The sequence below is a fragment of the Macaca fascicularis genome, chromosome 14, assembly GCF_037993035.2.
Source record: "Macaca fascicularis isolate 582-1 chromosome 14, T2T-MFA8v1.1".
Lineage (NCBI taxonomy): Eukaryota > Metazoa > Chordata > Mammalia > Primates > Cercopithecidae > Macaca > Macaca fascicularis.
This window is the reverse complement of record NC_088388.1, coordinates 57,162,257-57,177,922: the sequence shown is the minus strand read 5'-3', so window position 1 is coordinate 57,177,922 and position 15,666 is coordinate 57,162,257. Positions and strand designations below refer to the sequence as shown.

Sequence of the window (15,666 nt, the reverse complement as noted above, 5' to 3'; positions counted from 1 at the left end):
TGGGGAAGCTCTAATACCAGGTAATATGGTTTGGAGCTGTGTCCCCACCCAAATCTCGTGTTGAATTGTAATCCCCAGTTTTGGAAGTGGCGACTGGTAAGAGATGACTGGATCATGGGGGCAGATCCCTCATGAATGGTTTAGTACCATCCCTTTGGTGCTGTTCTTGTGATAGAGTTCTCGTGAGATCTGATTGTTTAAAAGTGTGTAACACCTCCCCCCTTGCTCTGTTTCTTGCTGCTCTGTCCATGTGATGGGCATCTTCACCTTCCGCCATGACTGTAAGTTTCCTGAGGCCGCCCCAGAAGCCGAGCAGATTCCAGGATCATACTTCCTGTACATCCTGCAGAATCATGAGCCAATTAAACCTCTTTTCTTTATAAATTACCCAGTCTCAGGTATTTCTTCACAGTAATACAAGAATGGACTAATACACCAGGTCAGTGCCAGGTACCAGCACCACCCCCTGAGGTCTCTAGGTCCCTTGTGCACAAGTAGATCTATGGCTAACTCAGTCTAATGACTCCTTCATCTCATTATTTTGATGAGGCTTACTTAGAGGAAGTCTGAGCTCCTTAAGGAAAATATGTTTTATTCACCATTGGTTCTTTGGTACTCAGCCTGGGGCCTAAACAAGAGTAGGTGCCTATCAAAGGTCTGCTGAGTTAAATCAAAGGAAAGAGGGAAGAAAAGAAATAAACCTACATATCATTTGTCACTTTGCCAAGTTCAACAAATTTTCAATAAGATTAACAGCCTCAAATGAAGGCAGCAGCTGGCCATCAGTTTAACAAACTCGTTAGGCTGTCAACACAGGCACAACTTCAAGCTGCCTACATTCTGCCTAAAGACTGAATGCCAGCAAATGTTTGCAGCAGGGAAGAAAAATGCACAAGGCCATGAATTATCTGCTTATATCTCAACTCAAAAGGATATGTCTGTGTAACACAAACATGCACACGCAATTTCACTGTTGCTGAGATACCCCTGCTTGTGCCCACACATGTATACCTTTGTGTGACCACAGAGACACACATTCATCTGTACTGCCATACAGCATTCTAGAGAGCAGGGTGACTGTCTTGTCTCCTTCTCAGCAATAAAACCAAGGTAACAGGACATTTACACAGAATGGTAAACTCAGATTTCAACTGGTCCTGATACAAAGTCCTATATTGCCACTGTTATTTAAATTCCTCATTTTCTCCTCTTCCCCCTCAGAAAAAAAAAAAAGAAAAAAAGTTTGCTGAATGATTCCAAGACCACTGGCAGTCCCAGGGAGTGCTTTTTCTTAGGCATATGCTGACCTACCCAGTAAGGTAAGTAATTAGGTCAAAGCCCAAAGGGTGGGTAGGCCTGGGTGGGTGGGTCCAAGCTCACCAAGAGAAGCTAGCTGCTTGGTCCAGAAGTTAGGCTCCCAGGTGAATCTGATACTCCAAGGGGAGCCAGGATCTGTGTTACAACTTGTCTCCAGCAATCGCTGCATCTGAAACACAATCTGACAACAGCACCAAAGGTCATTTATTTGGGCATCTTGCACCTAAATGACAACTCCCCTTCCCTTACTCTTTGGACAAGCTGAAAGGATCAAAGTCATGGCTGTTTAACCTCTGGTCATCCTCCATATTCTCATTCTCTTGCACCTTAGCACCTGCCCATCCTCCCAGCTGATCCCTTTCCTCTTATCAAGACTTCTGGAACCTACAGTCTTTTATTTTATTTTATTTTATTGAGACCGAATCTCACTCTGTTGCCCAGGCTGGAGTGCAGTGGCACGATCTCAGCTCACTGCAAGCTTCGCCTCCCAGGTTCACTCCATTCTCCAGCCTCAGCCTCCTGAGTTGCTGGGACTACAGGCGCTCACCACCACACCCAGCTAATTTTTTGTATTTTGTTTAGTAGAGACGGGGTTTCACCGTGTTAGCCAGGATCGTCTCAATCTCCTGACCTCGTGATCGGCCTGCCTCAGCCTCCCAAAATGCTGGAATTACAGGTGTGAGCCACTGCACCCGGCCTGGAACTCCTACATTCTTATCTTTTCAGGCCTCAAGTGATTTGTCATTCTCACTCATGACATCGACTGGTGCTCCATTCATTCTACCATCACCTCAATTTAAGAGCCTAGTGGGGGCAGGCATTTTCTGAGCTCCCCATTGCTGTACTTCCATTTGCAGGTAAAACACCCTTCTGTCCTACACAATAGCCCTCTTCCTCTCCCATCACTTTCATCTATTTCTCATCACTAACTCTCCTATTTATCCAGGGCTTTGGCAAGTGTCCAACTTACCCTGCCATCCTCTGGTTAACTAATGTCCCAACTAACATCTTAGCCTCTTATTTCGTTGATCTCTTGCATGGCAACCACCTTGTTTTCAGTTTAGTCACCATACCTAGACCCTATTAATCATTTACAACCATTCTACCTATGAGACCTTTAAACTCCAACAACCCACTCTGGTCATAACAAGTTCATGCTCTTTCAGAGTATGTTCTTCAACCTCTCCAAGCCCTGCTCCTTCAGTCCACAGGACTCCCCAGCTTCCTGTCATTTACAGTAATGATATCACTAGTGTCCTAATTCCCTCCCCATCGCCAACTCCTACTCTTAGGTAATCCAGTCATACCAAAGCCATGTTACCTGGGGCCACTTCAGTGATTATTAATTTCAGCAGCACCCCTCAGCCCTTTCTCTTGTCACTTCTTGTCATCTTTCTCTTCCACTGCACTCAATGACCATTTAAAATCTTCACTTTGGTGCTACTTACCAATGTTTTAACCCTCTTATTATCACCTCCTATTTCACAGAGAAAAAAAAGACACCATAAAGGATAAATTACCCCAAACTTGTATCCCTTCTACCCTCAAACTTAACTACAGCATTGTCCCTTCCTGTCCTCCCATCTCAGAAGGGACTGCCCTTGTGTTTAAGGTCAACCAGTTCACTCTATATCCTTCCTCCTGCTTTCTCAGTGTACTTACCCCACCACACACCCCTCCTCTCTATCTTCAACCTCTTCTACCACATACATGTGTGCAAATGTTTTCCAAGCTTAAAAAATGTTTCCCCCAACTCACTGTCTTCTCAGGCTATGTTTTTATTTTTCTTCTTTTCATTTCTGTCTCTACTTCCTCACCACCCATCCTCAGTCTCCTCATTCTAGCTTTTGACCCTTCTACTTAGCTGGAGCTTCTTTCAGAAGATAGCCTGATTCCCAGATCTCGAGGCTGCTCTTCACTATTCATCGTCTTTCACCCATGCAGCATTGCCAAACGGGTCACTTAAAATTGGAAACTGTTCGTTTCTGTGTACCACACTCTGTTTTGCTTCCAACCTCTGACTAGTGCGTCTCACTCTCCTCCACTCATCATCTTCCTCTGTCTATGCTGAAAACGATGGTATTCCCTGGGTTCCCAACTTTCTCTCTTCTTGCTCCACACACTCTTGCAAGGTGATACCACTGATTTCCTGGTGACTCCTATATCTCCTTCTACAAAACCAACTTTTCTTCTGACTTCCACACCCATATATTAGAACAGCTTTTTAATGGTAGGTAGCTTGGAGTTGGTTTTGGATGCACTATAGGCACCTTAGACTCAAAGTATTCAAATATAAACTCCATCAACTTCTCTCAAAATTCTTGCTCCCTCTCCTGGGTGCTGCCGTCCTCTCAAGCCTAATACTTCAACCTTACCTCCAACTCCTTTTCTTTCAGACCCCCACGTAAACCCCAGTAACTTTCTATGAGATGCCTAGCACACTACTCATGTCCAGGGTAATGTCTGAACCAGTGACCTATGACAAAAAGCTACAGACTTTCCCAACTGAGCTACCATTGGGAGGGCAGGACCATTTCAGCACCTGTGTCCTCTTTGCACTATGGGATTTGGTGAAAGATGGTGTTTACTTACTAACCCAAAAGCAGTGATTGAATTTGAAGGATGGATGGAGCTGCTATTTTATTCCTCCTTCCATCCTAAAAAGAAAAGGCACTTCCAAGGACCACCTCATTGCCCCTGTGACAAAGGGGATGCTCTGATAAGCTTCAAGAACAGGCTGAGGAGTTGGGAGATTCCTCTTACCAGCTCTTTGCTGAAAAGAAAAGGGACGCTGGTTTTGCTGCAGACAGCCCAGTTGATGAAATTCTGCACATGCTCAAACTGACGGTTGAGAACCATGATGCTCTGTAACTGCTGTTCCAGCTTCCGCTTTCTCTCATTAGTAATCCCCTGGGTACAGAGAGAAGACAGTTATTGGACTGTAATCCACCTGCTTGGGAAGTCTGGTGGCCTGTGTATGTCACTGATGGAATCAGATGAGACTACCCCTCTGAGAGGACAGTAGGGCAGAGTGTTGTCATGGGATGCTGGCTGATAGAAAAGGGGAGGGGGAGTTGGTGGGAGATTTTATGGTGCACATATGGACTGGGTAATAAATGAAAGAGGAAATGAATAAATGTCTATATCTCTTGGACATAGATTAGTGAAGAAGGTAGTTTGTTTCATGACTTTCTCTTCCAAGATTATAACCCTGTGCAATTAAGGATGGAAGCTGCCTAAGAGACAGAGCATCAAAGATCAGCTTGACCTGATTTTCTAGCCCTTCATGAGCCACCCTCCCAAAATTAGGCTGACATTTTAAAATACAGGGAGCAGGAGAGAGCTATGGAAGCTGCATATCTGAATTACAGCCTAGGCTTCCCTCGGTCCTGGGACTAGCTTGATCTGTGGATGGTTTCTGAACCCATCCATCTGATCCATCTGTCTATACATACCTCTAATTCCTCTATTAGCCCATTGGCCTGTTTGTTCAGCTCATTCATCAGAACCATCTTGGCCATTTTGATCTGGTTTTCCACCTTCCTATGCTGATGCTTCACTTCAAAAATCCTGTAAACACAATGGGACAAGCCATGGTAAGCTTTCCTCATGGACTATATGAAGACTAAGAGACAGCAAACATAAGAAGCAACTTGGAGGCTGCCTACTGAGATCAGGGCCTAGCAGACACCAAATACAAAAAAAAAGAGCCTTCCTCCACCACCCCACCTTTTGTACACCTGAGCCCCACTTGATCAAAGTTCAGTTTGGTTTTCTCTAGGTAAACCTCAAGTCTACACCCAGGTCAACCCAATAGCCCCCAGTTGACACAGCACTAGAGGTAGGACCAAAAGAGAAAGTATGGGAATGATTTATTGTAATTTGTTGTCTTTAAAAGGAGGATGCTCCAATAAATGTCACCATGAGGCAAAAATACACAAAAAGCAGACTAGTGGTTTCTGAGGGCTGGGAGGTGTTGGGGGAATGGAGAGTGACTAATAATACTTACACTATTGGCATAATAACATATTAGATAATAAACATTATATAATTATATAATAAATAATAAACATATTATATAATATTTATTATAAACATATAATAATGTTTATATTAATGTGGCTTCTTTTTGGGGGGATGAAAATGTTTTAAAAGTAGACAGTAATTATGTATGGTTGCACAATTCTGTGAATATACTAAAGGCCACTGAATTATACATTTAAAAAGAATAATTTTATGATATGTACATTATATCTCAGTAAAGCTATTTTTAAAAATTTAAAAAGCATGGGCTTTGAAGTCACCACAGACCCAGCGTCTAAACCCAGCACAGTCACTGGCTAGTTGTGTGATCTCAAATAAGTTACCTAACCTCTATGAACCTCAGTCTCCTCATCAGTAAAATGGAGATAATCCCTGACTGAAAGAATGGCAAGAACTGAATAAAATAATGCATACATGATACCCAATGCAGTGCCTGCCACATGAGGTGCTCTCAGCACCTACCACTTCCTCTTCCTATGTAAAATACCAATGATTTCATGTGATTTGTAGATGAATAGAGAACACACAGGGAAAGGGGTGATAAAGCGCAGATTGCCCCTGGTTTGTTCCACCCTCATAATAAGCAGCACTCTCGTCCCTAGTGTCTGCTTGGTACCCTTGTTCTCAAGCACCAACTTCTGGCTAGTTCATAACATGTATGCTTTGACCCAGACTCACTCTGATCATCCTGACCTAGCTTGGTCTCAGTTACCAAGTGCTGACTTAATGATCCCGCCTTGGCCCTGAGACCTCTAAGGCCAAGACATATGCCTTCTAGGACATATGCCCACATCTGCTTAACCACAGTTCCTCTTCACAGGCACTACATCTGATAGCCTGTTGTCGGAATCCCGGGTGTGCAGGAACACAGCATTTCCAGCACCGGCAAGGCACTAGCCTGTGCTACCTGTCCTCAATTTGCTTTGCAGATGTCTGTAGACTGGATTTCTTATGTGCCACCTGTGTAGTCACACTTTCCAGAAGCATCCTCTGGTTTTGCAAAACTTCTTCAACATGTCTGCACCTGGGGGATGAGGCAGAGAAAAAGCTGAGAAGGGCTGAGTCCTACTTTGAGCATGCCAACTAAGCGGGAATCTCCACAGGGGATTGTCTCAGCCAGACCCATGGAGGCTGTGATGACTTCTAGTGAAAGTCTAAGGCACCATAGGCTCTTGGCCCATTAGGCCTTTTCCAGGGAAGTACCACAACAGGAGCAGGGAAAAACTTCAGCCCAGGGGCTGTAGGTTGGCTTGGGCAGGGAGAAGATTTTGATGCATGGGGAGCCCCAGAGCTCTTGAAAGTAAGAAATCCAGAGCCCTCTCCAGCCCATTTCAGGCAATCTGTCAGCCCCACCTGTGTTCTTTGTGTTCCACCATCAGGCAGCTATGGCAAGTGAGCATATCACATGTCTCGCAGAATAGCTTGAGTACTTCCTGTGTGTGTAGAGGACAATACAAGGTGAAGTCTCCGGGACCACTATTCACTCCTGCCAGAGAAGACAGAGAAAGTGGGCTTCTCTTGCTCAGTTAGACAGACCTCTCAGTTTAAGATTTGCTGCACAGCCCTCCGCCTTCAGAGGACACTGCAGAAACACAGAGCTTGGGAGAAGTGGTACAAACAGGAGATGACTCTCCAGGGGCACAAGGAGGATTTTGGGCTTAGCTTGGCTGGATTTGCCCAGTTGTCCAGAAATAGCACACCATCAAGCCTGAGCATCCCACTACCTGCCACAGGCTGAGGAAGGCACTTGCTACTACTGCACATAGATCTCCTGCAAAATAATGAATCCTTCACAATTAACCTCAACCTGTTCATTAATCAGGATTCTGTTTTTAACAGAGCTGAAACCAGCTACCCAGCCTTGCCAGGCTCCAGGCTAGATCTCATGGATCATGAACTCTGGTTCCTGTGGATTTGACAGATGTAGAACCCCTTTCACAATTCAAGGGCCTTGAGAAAAGACTTTCAAGAAGAGTGTCATTTAAAACAGATGGTGGCTGGGCACAGTGGCTCACGCCTGTAATGCCAGCACTTTGGGAGGCCAAGGTGGGCGGATCACCTGAGGTCAGGGGTTCAAGACCAGGCTGGCCAACATGGCAAAACCCCATCTCTACTAAAAATACAAACATTAGCTGGGCGTGGTGGCGCGTGCCTGTAATCCCAGCTACTCGGGAGGCTGAAGCAGGAGAATTACTTGAACCCAAGAAGTGGAGGTTGCAGTGAGCCGAGATCGTGCCACTGCACCCCAGCCTGGGTGACAGAATGAGACTCCATCTCAAAAAAAATAAAAATAAAATAAAACAGATGGTGCTGGATAGACAAACGAACAAGCCCTGATCCAGACTAAGTTAATCAAGTAAATAAATTAGAAAGGTGGCATGATTGCTCTAGAGGTGAAAGGCAGGGAGCTCAGCTAGCTTCCACAATAATCCAACACCTTCCTCCCTATACCATTTCATCCATACTCATCCACCCCACCCCCCACAGGGAGGGACAGGAGTGAGTCACCCCTTTGACTCTGAAGGAGACTTCCTTTGGGAAAGGCTCTGAGACTGTCCCTACCTTCTCCCCCAGCAAGGAAACAAGATCGAAGAGCTATTCTCCAGGGATCTTAGGGTTCAGCCCTGCTTTAGGGCACAGGAGTGGGCGAGGAGAGGTGGAATTGGTACCTAGAGATCCCTTCTGGGCCCGAGGAAAGAACGGGCCCCCAGAGACAGGGCTGTGTCGGTGTTCCTCTGTGCAAGAGCTGCATAGCCAGCGATTGCAGTAGGTGCAGAGGATATGTGCTGCCCTCTTCTCCTTGCACTCGGAGCAGTTCTGGAAGCAGAGAGTTCTGGAGTTACTGACATGATCCTCATTTGGGTCTGCCTCCACAAGTGGCAAGTACTCTAAAGACAGGGGTCCTGCAGGCCTATTCCTTCACTATTTTGGAGTGTAGTCTGTTTTGCAGAGCTGTCTGGGAGTAACATGCCGGGGCTTGTGAAAGGAAGCATCCTTTGTGACCAAAAGAACAGTGGCTACGTCAGGCATGGTGGCTCACACCTGTAACCCCAGCACTTTGGGAGGCCAAGGCAGGAGGATTGCTTGAGCCCAGGAGTTTCAGACCAGCTTGGGCAACATAGTGAGACCCCATCTCTACAAAAAGTACAAAAATTAGCCAGGAGTGGTGGCACATGCCTGTAGTCCCAGCTACTAGGGAGACTGAGGTGGGAAGATCGCTTGAGCTCAGGAGGTCAAGACTGCAGTGAGCCAAGATCATACCACTACACTCCAGCCTGGGCAACAGAGGAAGACCCTGCCTCAGAAAAGGAGGAGAAGGAAGAAGGAGAAGGAGAAGGAAGAAGGAAAAGGAGCAGGAGGAGGAGGAAGAGTAGGAGGAGGAAGAGGAGGAAGAGTAGGAGGAGGGGAAGGAGGAGAAAGAAGAGGAGGAAGGAAAGGAGGGAAGGAAGGAGGGAGGGAGGGAGGAGGAGGAGCAGCAGCAGCAGCAGCTGTCTCAGGGGCTGTTCACACAAGTCCTGTGCTGAAGCTAAGGATACCTAGATGCATAAGCCAAGGATCTGACCTCACGCTATCCATAGCACACAGGATGGTACGCATTAACTGAGTAATGCTGTAATAAAAAGGATGCAACATATGCAAAGGAAGCAAAGGAAGCCTTCCAGGAACTCAGTCTAGGAGTGGCTAGGAAAAGTTTTACAAAAAGGAAACATTAGAGCTGGATACTGAATGACAAGTAGGTTCACCAGGCAGACAAGGGAGGAAAATTTAGAGGGCAAGCACTGGCAAAAGCAGGAAATTCAGAGAGGAATGCTTCAGAGAGGAGAAGGCCCACATATGGGATTACACAGCAAGATGGTCAAATGCAGCCAAGAAAGGGCAAGTACAGACCAGCGTTCAGACTTGCGCTCCCACACCTGGGTTCTGCCTGATCTGAGGGTATCTAGGCCTCTCCCAGTCCAAATGTTCATTCATTTGGTAAGCAAATATCTTGCCAGGGCCGATATAAAACATCAAGAGAAGGGGAGATTTGGAAAAGTTGGCCTATCTGTGCCTGAATCACAGAGGCCACCAAACTGATGTGAATTCTGAAAGTTTTACTAATTAAACTATGAATTCCTTGAAGGTAGAGTATATGGGTCTATCTCCCTAATATCCAGCACAGGGCCTGGCACATGTGAGACATTCAACACAAATCAGTCACAGGAACAAGTAAGTAAATTAGTAAATTAGCAATTTACTAATTTAGATGACAAGGATACCCTAGTGGAAAGAGGAACAGAAGGGCTGCCAGCCAGTAAGTGATAAAAAATTTAAGAAATTCAGGAAAAAGGCGATAGTTGGTAAATACAGGCAAGATTAATAAACCCATTTAATCTAGGCTGGTATATGAATTTCAACTCAGGATAATAAAAAAATAAAACAAAAGCCCAGTACTGGTATTTTTCAGTAAGAGCTGTAAGAGAGAAAAAAATAATTATATATACAGTAAGCAACTCTTAATATACCTTAACTTACACTCACCTTCTGCTAAAGGGATTGATACTAAAAAAAGTCAGTAATTTTCACTTAATAGAAACCCCCTCATTGTTTTTCCCCAACTCATGCATTTTTATTTTCTTCTAGATGGATGGATGGATGATTAGGAAAACTGAAAGAGAAGTAACAAATCATATAGAGTGATAGACAGACTTATGGACAGGGGCCTCACAGATTTCAGAAACAGATCAGCTGCTTCTTTCCTTGCCCTGACTTACCCTGGCCATCTTGGGTTGCTCAGTAGGAACACACTGCAGAAAAAAATGTTCAGTTACATCCCTGGTAAGATATACTTGTTCACACCCAGGACAGAAGATGAGCTCTGTGCAAGAAAGAAAGATAGCAGAGTCAGAGCAACATGGCTGATTATACCTAAGGCCTGGACATGGGGCTTTCTAATACACAACACCAAGATACGTGGCAATACCCATGTCTGCCAAAATGAACTACATTTGATGCCATAGCCTGCATTTACTATGTGGGTACCCTGAACATCACCATCCCATTGGGGCCTTCCCTACAGACAAACTGGTCTCCTCACATTCTTGTCTTTACCTGGTCCTACCTTCCTCCCCACCCCATAAGCCATGCTACTACAGGCCCAGCCCTGCTTTGGTTCTGACAATCAGGTGCCTTCTTGCTGCTCCCATTCCTCATTCCACATCCCTGAGAGCACAGCTCCCATCACTAGCCAAGATCCAGGGAGTCAGTTTAGTTAGAGGCACAGCTCCAGGTCATTACAGTTACCACATAGCAGGATGATTTGGAAGATCTCAAAGCTACAGCTTCCAGAAGGCTTTAGTCAGAGAAAGGCAAGCCCTCTCTGCCTGCTCATCTAGGAGGTATTTTTCTCTTGACAGCATATACCAGTCTGTCTCTGAGGCTCAGAGGTCTTTTGGAGGGCTCTCTCCCCATAGTCCATGTTGGATGCAACATATATATGTATATTTTACCTATGAACAGCTTGACCTACAATCTCTCCCCAGAGAAATATATCCATCTCTAACACATTCTTCAGCATAGTGGGCTTCTGGACCATAAAAGCAGCAAAAGACTCCCACCCTGGACACCACAGTGATTCTGCTGGCCCACCCCAAGAGCAGTCAACCTACTGAGAACAATAAAATGAGCCTCTGGAGTAGGGCAAGGTACCTGTGTCCAGGGATGAGGGTGATCTGGAAAGGGGTTGGCTATGGCAGTGAATGCAGCAGTCCTGCTACAATCTCCTCTGTCTCATCTCTTCAAAATATGGAAGATGGATATAATGGCAGCTGCTCCAGACTTATAGTCAGACAAATGTAAGCCCAAATACCAGGTTTACCAGCCAATGACCTTGGGCAAAACAATCTCACTTAATTGCTCTGTGCCCCACTTTCTTCATATGTAAAATAGGCAAAATAAGAGTTGCTGTGCAGATTAAATTAGATAAAACTTCAGAAATCACATGGTCCTCCATGAATGTTGACTTTGGAGTCAAAAGATTCCTCATATCCTATTCACAGTAATGCAATAAACTCAATTATCAACTCTCTGGTGATGAAAGTTAGTTTGACTGGTAGATTCAAAAAATGGCCACAAATTCTTCCCTTCCCTGCATCCATACCCTTGAAATCCTACCATTAAAAGGTAAGACTCTCCATGAGCTTCAAGTCAGTGATGAGTTTTTAATTTTTAAAAGAGGTAGGACCCTTCACCCTTTGAATCTAAGCTCACCTTGTGACTTTCTTTGGCCAACAGAATGCAGCAAAAGTGACAAGTTCTCCAAGCCTAGGCCTCAGTGGCCTTATATAATTCTGCTCTTGTTCTTAGAACTCTAAGACTGCCATGTGAAAAATCTAACCTGGCATTGAGATTGCTGGAAGATGAGAGAGCATGCAGAGAGAGATCTCAGTTGTCTCAGGCATCCCACCTGAGGCCATCATAGACTAGCTAGCCCCAGCTAACACACTAGCTGAACACAGACGCAAGAGTGAACACAGTCATAATTATTTAAGCCCAGGCCAAACCAGAAGAATTACCCAGAGAATCCCAGCCCAAACAGCCAAACTGTAGAATCATAAACTAAATAAAGTTTAGTTATTTTAACTACCAAGTTTAGAGGTGGCTTGTTATGCAGTAAAAGCTAATTGATACATCCCGGGAAAATCAAAATCCACAAAATCATGAAAAATAATAGTTTACTCCCTCACCCCAACAGAAAAAAAAAAAGGAAGAAAGAAAAACTTTCTGAGTCTTTGCAGAGCCATGAGTGTTAATGACAGGATTGCATCTGGAATGTCCTGCATATTCTCCCGCCTGTCAAGAACAAAGGCCAGAGGTGGAGAAGGATGCTCTCCACAGGTGACATCATCCAGGGGAATAAGGCTACTGTCCCTCCCTTCCACTTGGTTCACCCTGGGGAGGCCTCCTCCTCTACGCCCAGGACAGAAATGCTGCTCTAATCATTGAAAACAACATCCACAAGACTTCCCTGGTACCAGATGCCCAAACATCAGTCACTGTAACATGGCCTCATGAGCAGAATGAAAAAAGAGAAAGAACTTAATAGGTCAAAGAAGGCCTCATCACACATCCTCTGCTCCCTTGGCCTTAAAGCCAAAGTCCTCAGCTTGGCATTCAATGCCCTTTGCAAATTAACCTTACCTCTCTCTAATCTCATCTTTAGCTTTGCCTGCCATACACCCTGTGTTTTTGCCATGCCCAATATCTCTGCTATTTCTTGAATACACCAAACTTTTGCCTGACTCTGTGTCTGTGAAAAATGCTGTTTCCTCTTCCTGAAATACTCTTTCTTGCCCCTCTCCTTTTCAGATAAACTCCTATTCATCTTTTCATACCTGTTCAAATGTTCCACCTTTGAGAAGCAGGGTTAATTTCCCCCAGGATTAGTTAATTAGTCCCTCTTCTGGGTTCCCACAGCACCCTGAACATCCTTCTAGTACAACAAATATCACATTGCCTTTCAAATACCTGTTCATATGTCTGTATACAAAAATAAACCACAGTTGGTATTAAAGGATATTACCTGGTTTTTAGCAGATTGAATTATAGAGTAAGTCCTCACTTAACATCACTGATAGGTTCTTGGAAACGTCAACTTTAAGCATGATGACGTAAAATGAAACTGTTTTTTTTTTTCATCAATGTTATAACAAAAGGATGTTTACTTAAGGACCTGCTGTACATTGTTTTGCTTAAAATCACAGTTTCTAAGAATCTAGTCGATGATGGTAAATGAGGACTGCATTTCCTTTTTTTTTTTTTTCTTTTTTCTTTTTTCTTTTTTTTTTTTTTTTCTTTTTTTTTGAGATGGAGTTTCGCTCTGTCACCCAGGGTGGACTGCAGTGGCACAATCTCGGCTCACTGCAACCTCTGCCTCCTGGGTTCAAGCAATTATCTTACTTTCTACACCATTAAAATGAGGGGAATAGGAATGTAGGGAAGTACAAATTATCCAACCCATTTACTCTGCCTACAGCAGCCAGGCGTTTTTTTCTCCTGGAAGCCAGACCCGGTGGCTCACACCTGTAATCCCAACACTTTGGGATGCCAAGACAGGAGGATCATCTGAGGTCAGGAGTTTGAGACCAGCTTGGCCAATATAGCAAAACCCAGTCTCTACTAAAAACACAAAAATTAGCCAGGCGTGGTGGGGAGCACCCTGTAATCCCAGCCTCGGGAGGCCAAGGCAGGACAATTGCTTGAAGCTAGGAGGCGGAGCTTGCAGTGAGCCGTGATTGCGCCACTGCACTCCAGCCTGGGTGACAGAGTGAGACTCTGCCTCAAAAAAAAAAAAAAAAAAATTAAAAATTAAAAAAGAAATTAAAGAAAAAGAAATATTATCCTGGGCAAGATGGGAAGGAACAGAGAGCCAAATAGCACCCTGGCTATCATCCTTGTCAGAAAGTCAGGGAACAAGCTTGTAGTTGAAAGAAAGCCTGGATTTAAGAGATTAGCCCTCCAAGAGGGGCTGTGCAGCAAAGAGCAGAGATGGAGAATCATCACAGTGGTGCAGGCACTGTCCCAGGGAGGCTGCGGGCCCCAGAGTGGACCCAAAGGACATGCGCTCTCTTTGTGTCACAACACCTTTGTCCAGAAATTCTTCTCTTCCCTCAGAAGGTCCCTAACCCCATCAAGCTGTGTCAACCTTGACTTTTTATTTTTTTTAAAGAGATTCTCCATCTTTCAATGAAGATATCAAAGTAAAGTTTTACTTTAGACAATTGGCATATATCAACTCTTAGAGCTGTGTATAACCAAACATCTACTTAACAATATTTAATATTAATTTAGTTATAAATACATATTTAAATCACATTGTACATAAAATATTATTTAGATATCATGCTTTTTTCCATTTTATTTGGTTAATTATTATTCAAACGACAGCCCTACTCTTGTATTTCACATACAAGAACACTGATTCTGAGAAATATACAGACAGGGCCCCAAGTCCACATGATTATCCCCCATGAGATGTGGGGCTTCTGCCTCCAGAATCAGGAAGTCACAGACACCAGAGGTGCTCCTGAGAACTTAGGAGCCTAGGAGAGCAGCTCTGAAAGTGGAGGACATTTAGTCCATCTGTCACAAGTACAAACACTTCTGGTCCTTGAGAGGTGTGGGACACATTTTCATCTGTACACCACCACTCTCTGAACCAGGCACTTTACATGTGTAAAAAATTCCCCAGGTGAAAACAATGTACAACCAAGTTTGAGACACAGCACCTAAGAGAGAGCACCCCCTCCCCTGTGGCTGAGTCTGATAGCTGTCTCCTATATCATGCAACTGAGAAAGGCATGCTCACCCAGCTGCACCCATTAACTTGTCATTTACCTAATGTAAATGACGAGTTTTAATAATAGGTACAGCACACCAACATGGCACATGTATACATATGTAACAAACCTGCACGGTACCCTAGAACTTAAAGTATAATAATAATAGTAATAAAAAGAGACTAAGAAGTTAAGAAAGACTCTGAATTCAGCTGTGATGTAGTTCCCCTCTGGCAGAGAATAGGGCAGATTCCCAACAGACAGGTAGTGACCTGATACTCCTGTACCTGGGGATTGGCACTGAGTTGGGAGCCAGACTCCCAGCTCAACTGCAGGACCCATAAGCAGACCTAGAGTGCAGCCTGAGGTTTGGCACTACAAGGACTGCTGCTGGGACCTAGAACATGCACTGAGCGTATATATCAACTCTTAGAGCTGTGTATAACCAAACATCTATTTAACAATATTTAATATTAATTTAGTTATAAATACATATTTAAATCACATTGTACATAAAATATTATTTAGATATCATGCTTTTTTCTATTTTATTTGGTTAATTATTATTCAAACGACAGCCTTGTATTTCTTGTATTTCTACTCTTGTATTTCACATACAAGAACACTGATTCTGAGAAATATAGAGACAGGGCCCCAAGTCCACATGATTATCCCCCATGAGATGTGGGGCTTCTGTCTCCAGAATCAGGAAGTCACAGACACCAGAGGTGCTCCTTAGTGAGGCAGCAAGGAAGTTGGGCCCACACTGGGTAGTCTACCTTTCAGACATGAACAGCAGGGCCAAGGCAACATGGACACCAGGGAGGTAGGGGAGGAGAGAAATCCCAAAGAGGTCTCAGAAAGCTGGTATCGGGTCAGCTTAGGTCACCAAGCGAGAACACATACGTCACACAAGCCTGAGACCAATGCTAAGCAATCCTCTGAGTGTTAGGAAGCCCTTCATTCCACAGCTCTTGCCCAGGGCTCC

At 44.4% G+C, this 15,666-nt stretch overlaps 1 protein-coding gene across 6 annotated transcripts in view; it reads right to left on the bottom strand.

The window, feature by feature from the left end:
- TRIM66 (tripartite motif containing 66) overlaps positions 1-15,666 on the bottom strand; it is a 64,257-nt gene that overhangs the window by 25,595 nt on the left and 22,996 nt on the right. For 5 of the 6 annotated variants that reach the window (XM_074014397.1, XM_074014395.1, XM_065528589.2 and 2 more), the window contains 7 exons: positions 10,116-10,219; positions 8,031-8,178; positions 6,715-6,847; positions 6,269-6,385; positions 4,773-4,887; positions 4,081-4,227; positions 1,381-1,498 (listed from right to left, as the gene is read on the bottom strand). In XM_074014397.1, the coding sequence (XP_073870498.1) occupies positions 1,381-1,498; positions 4,081-4,227; positions 4,773-4,887; positions 6,269-6,385; positions 6,715-6,847; positions 8,031-8,178; positions 10,116-10,124 (787 nt within the window). In that variant the 5' untranslated portion in view covers positions 10,125-10,219. Of the gene's footprint in view, positions 1-267; positions 359-1,380; positions 1,499-4,080; positions 4,228-4,772; positions 4,888-6,268; positions 6,386-6,714; positions 6,848-8,030; positions 8,179-10,115; positions 10,220-15,666 lie in introns of those variants that run through there. The other variant, XM_074014398.1, reaches the window with a different exon arrangement.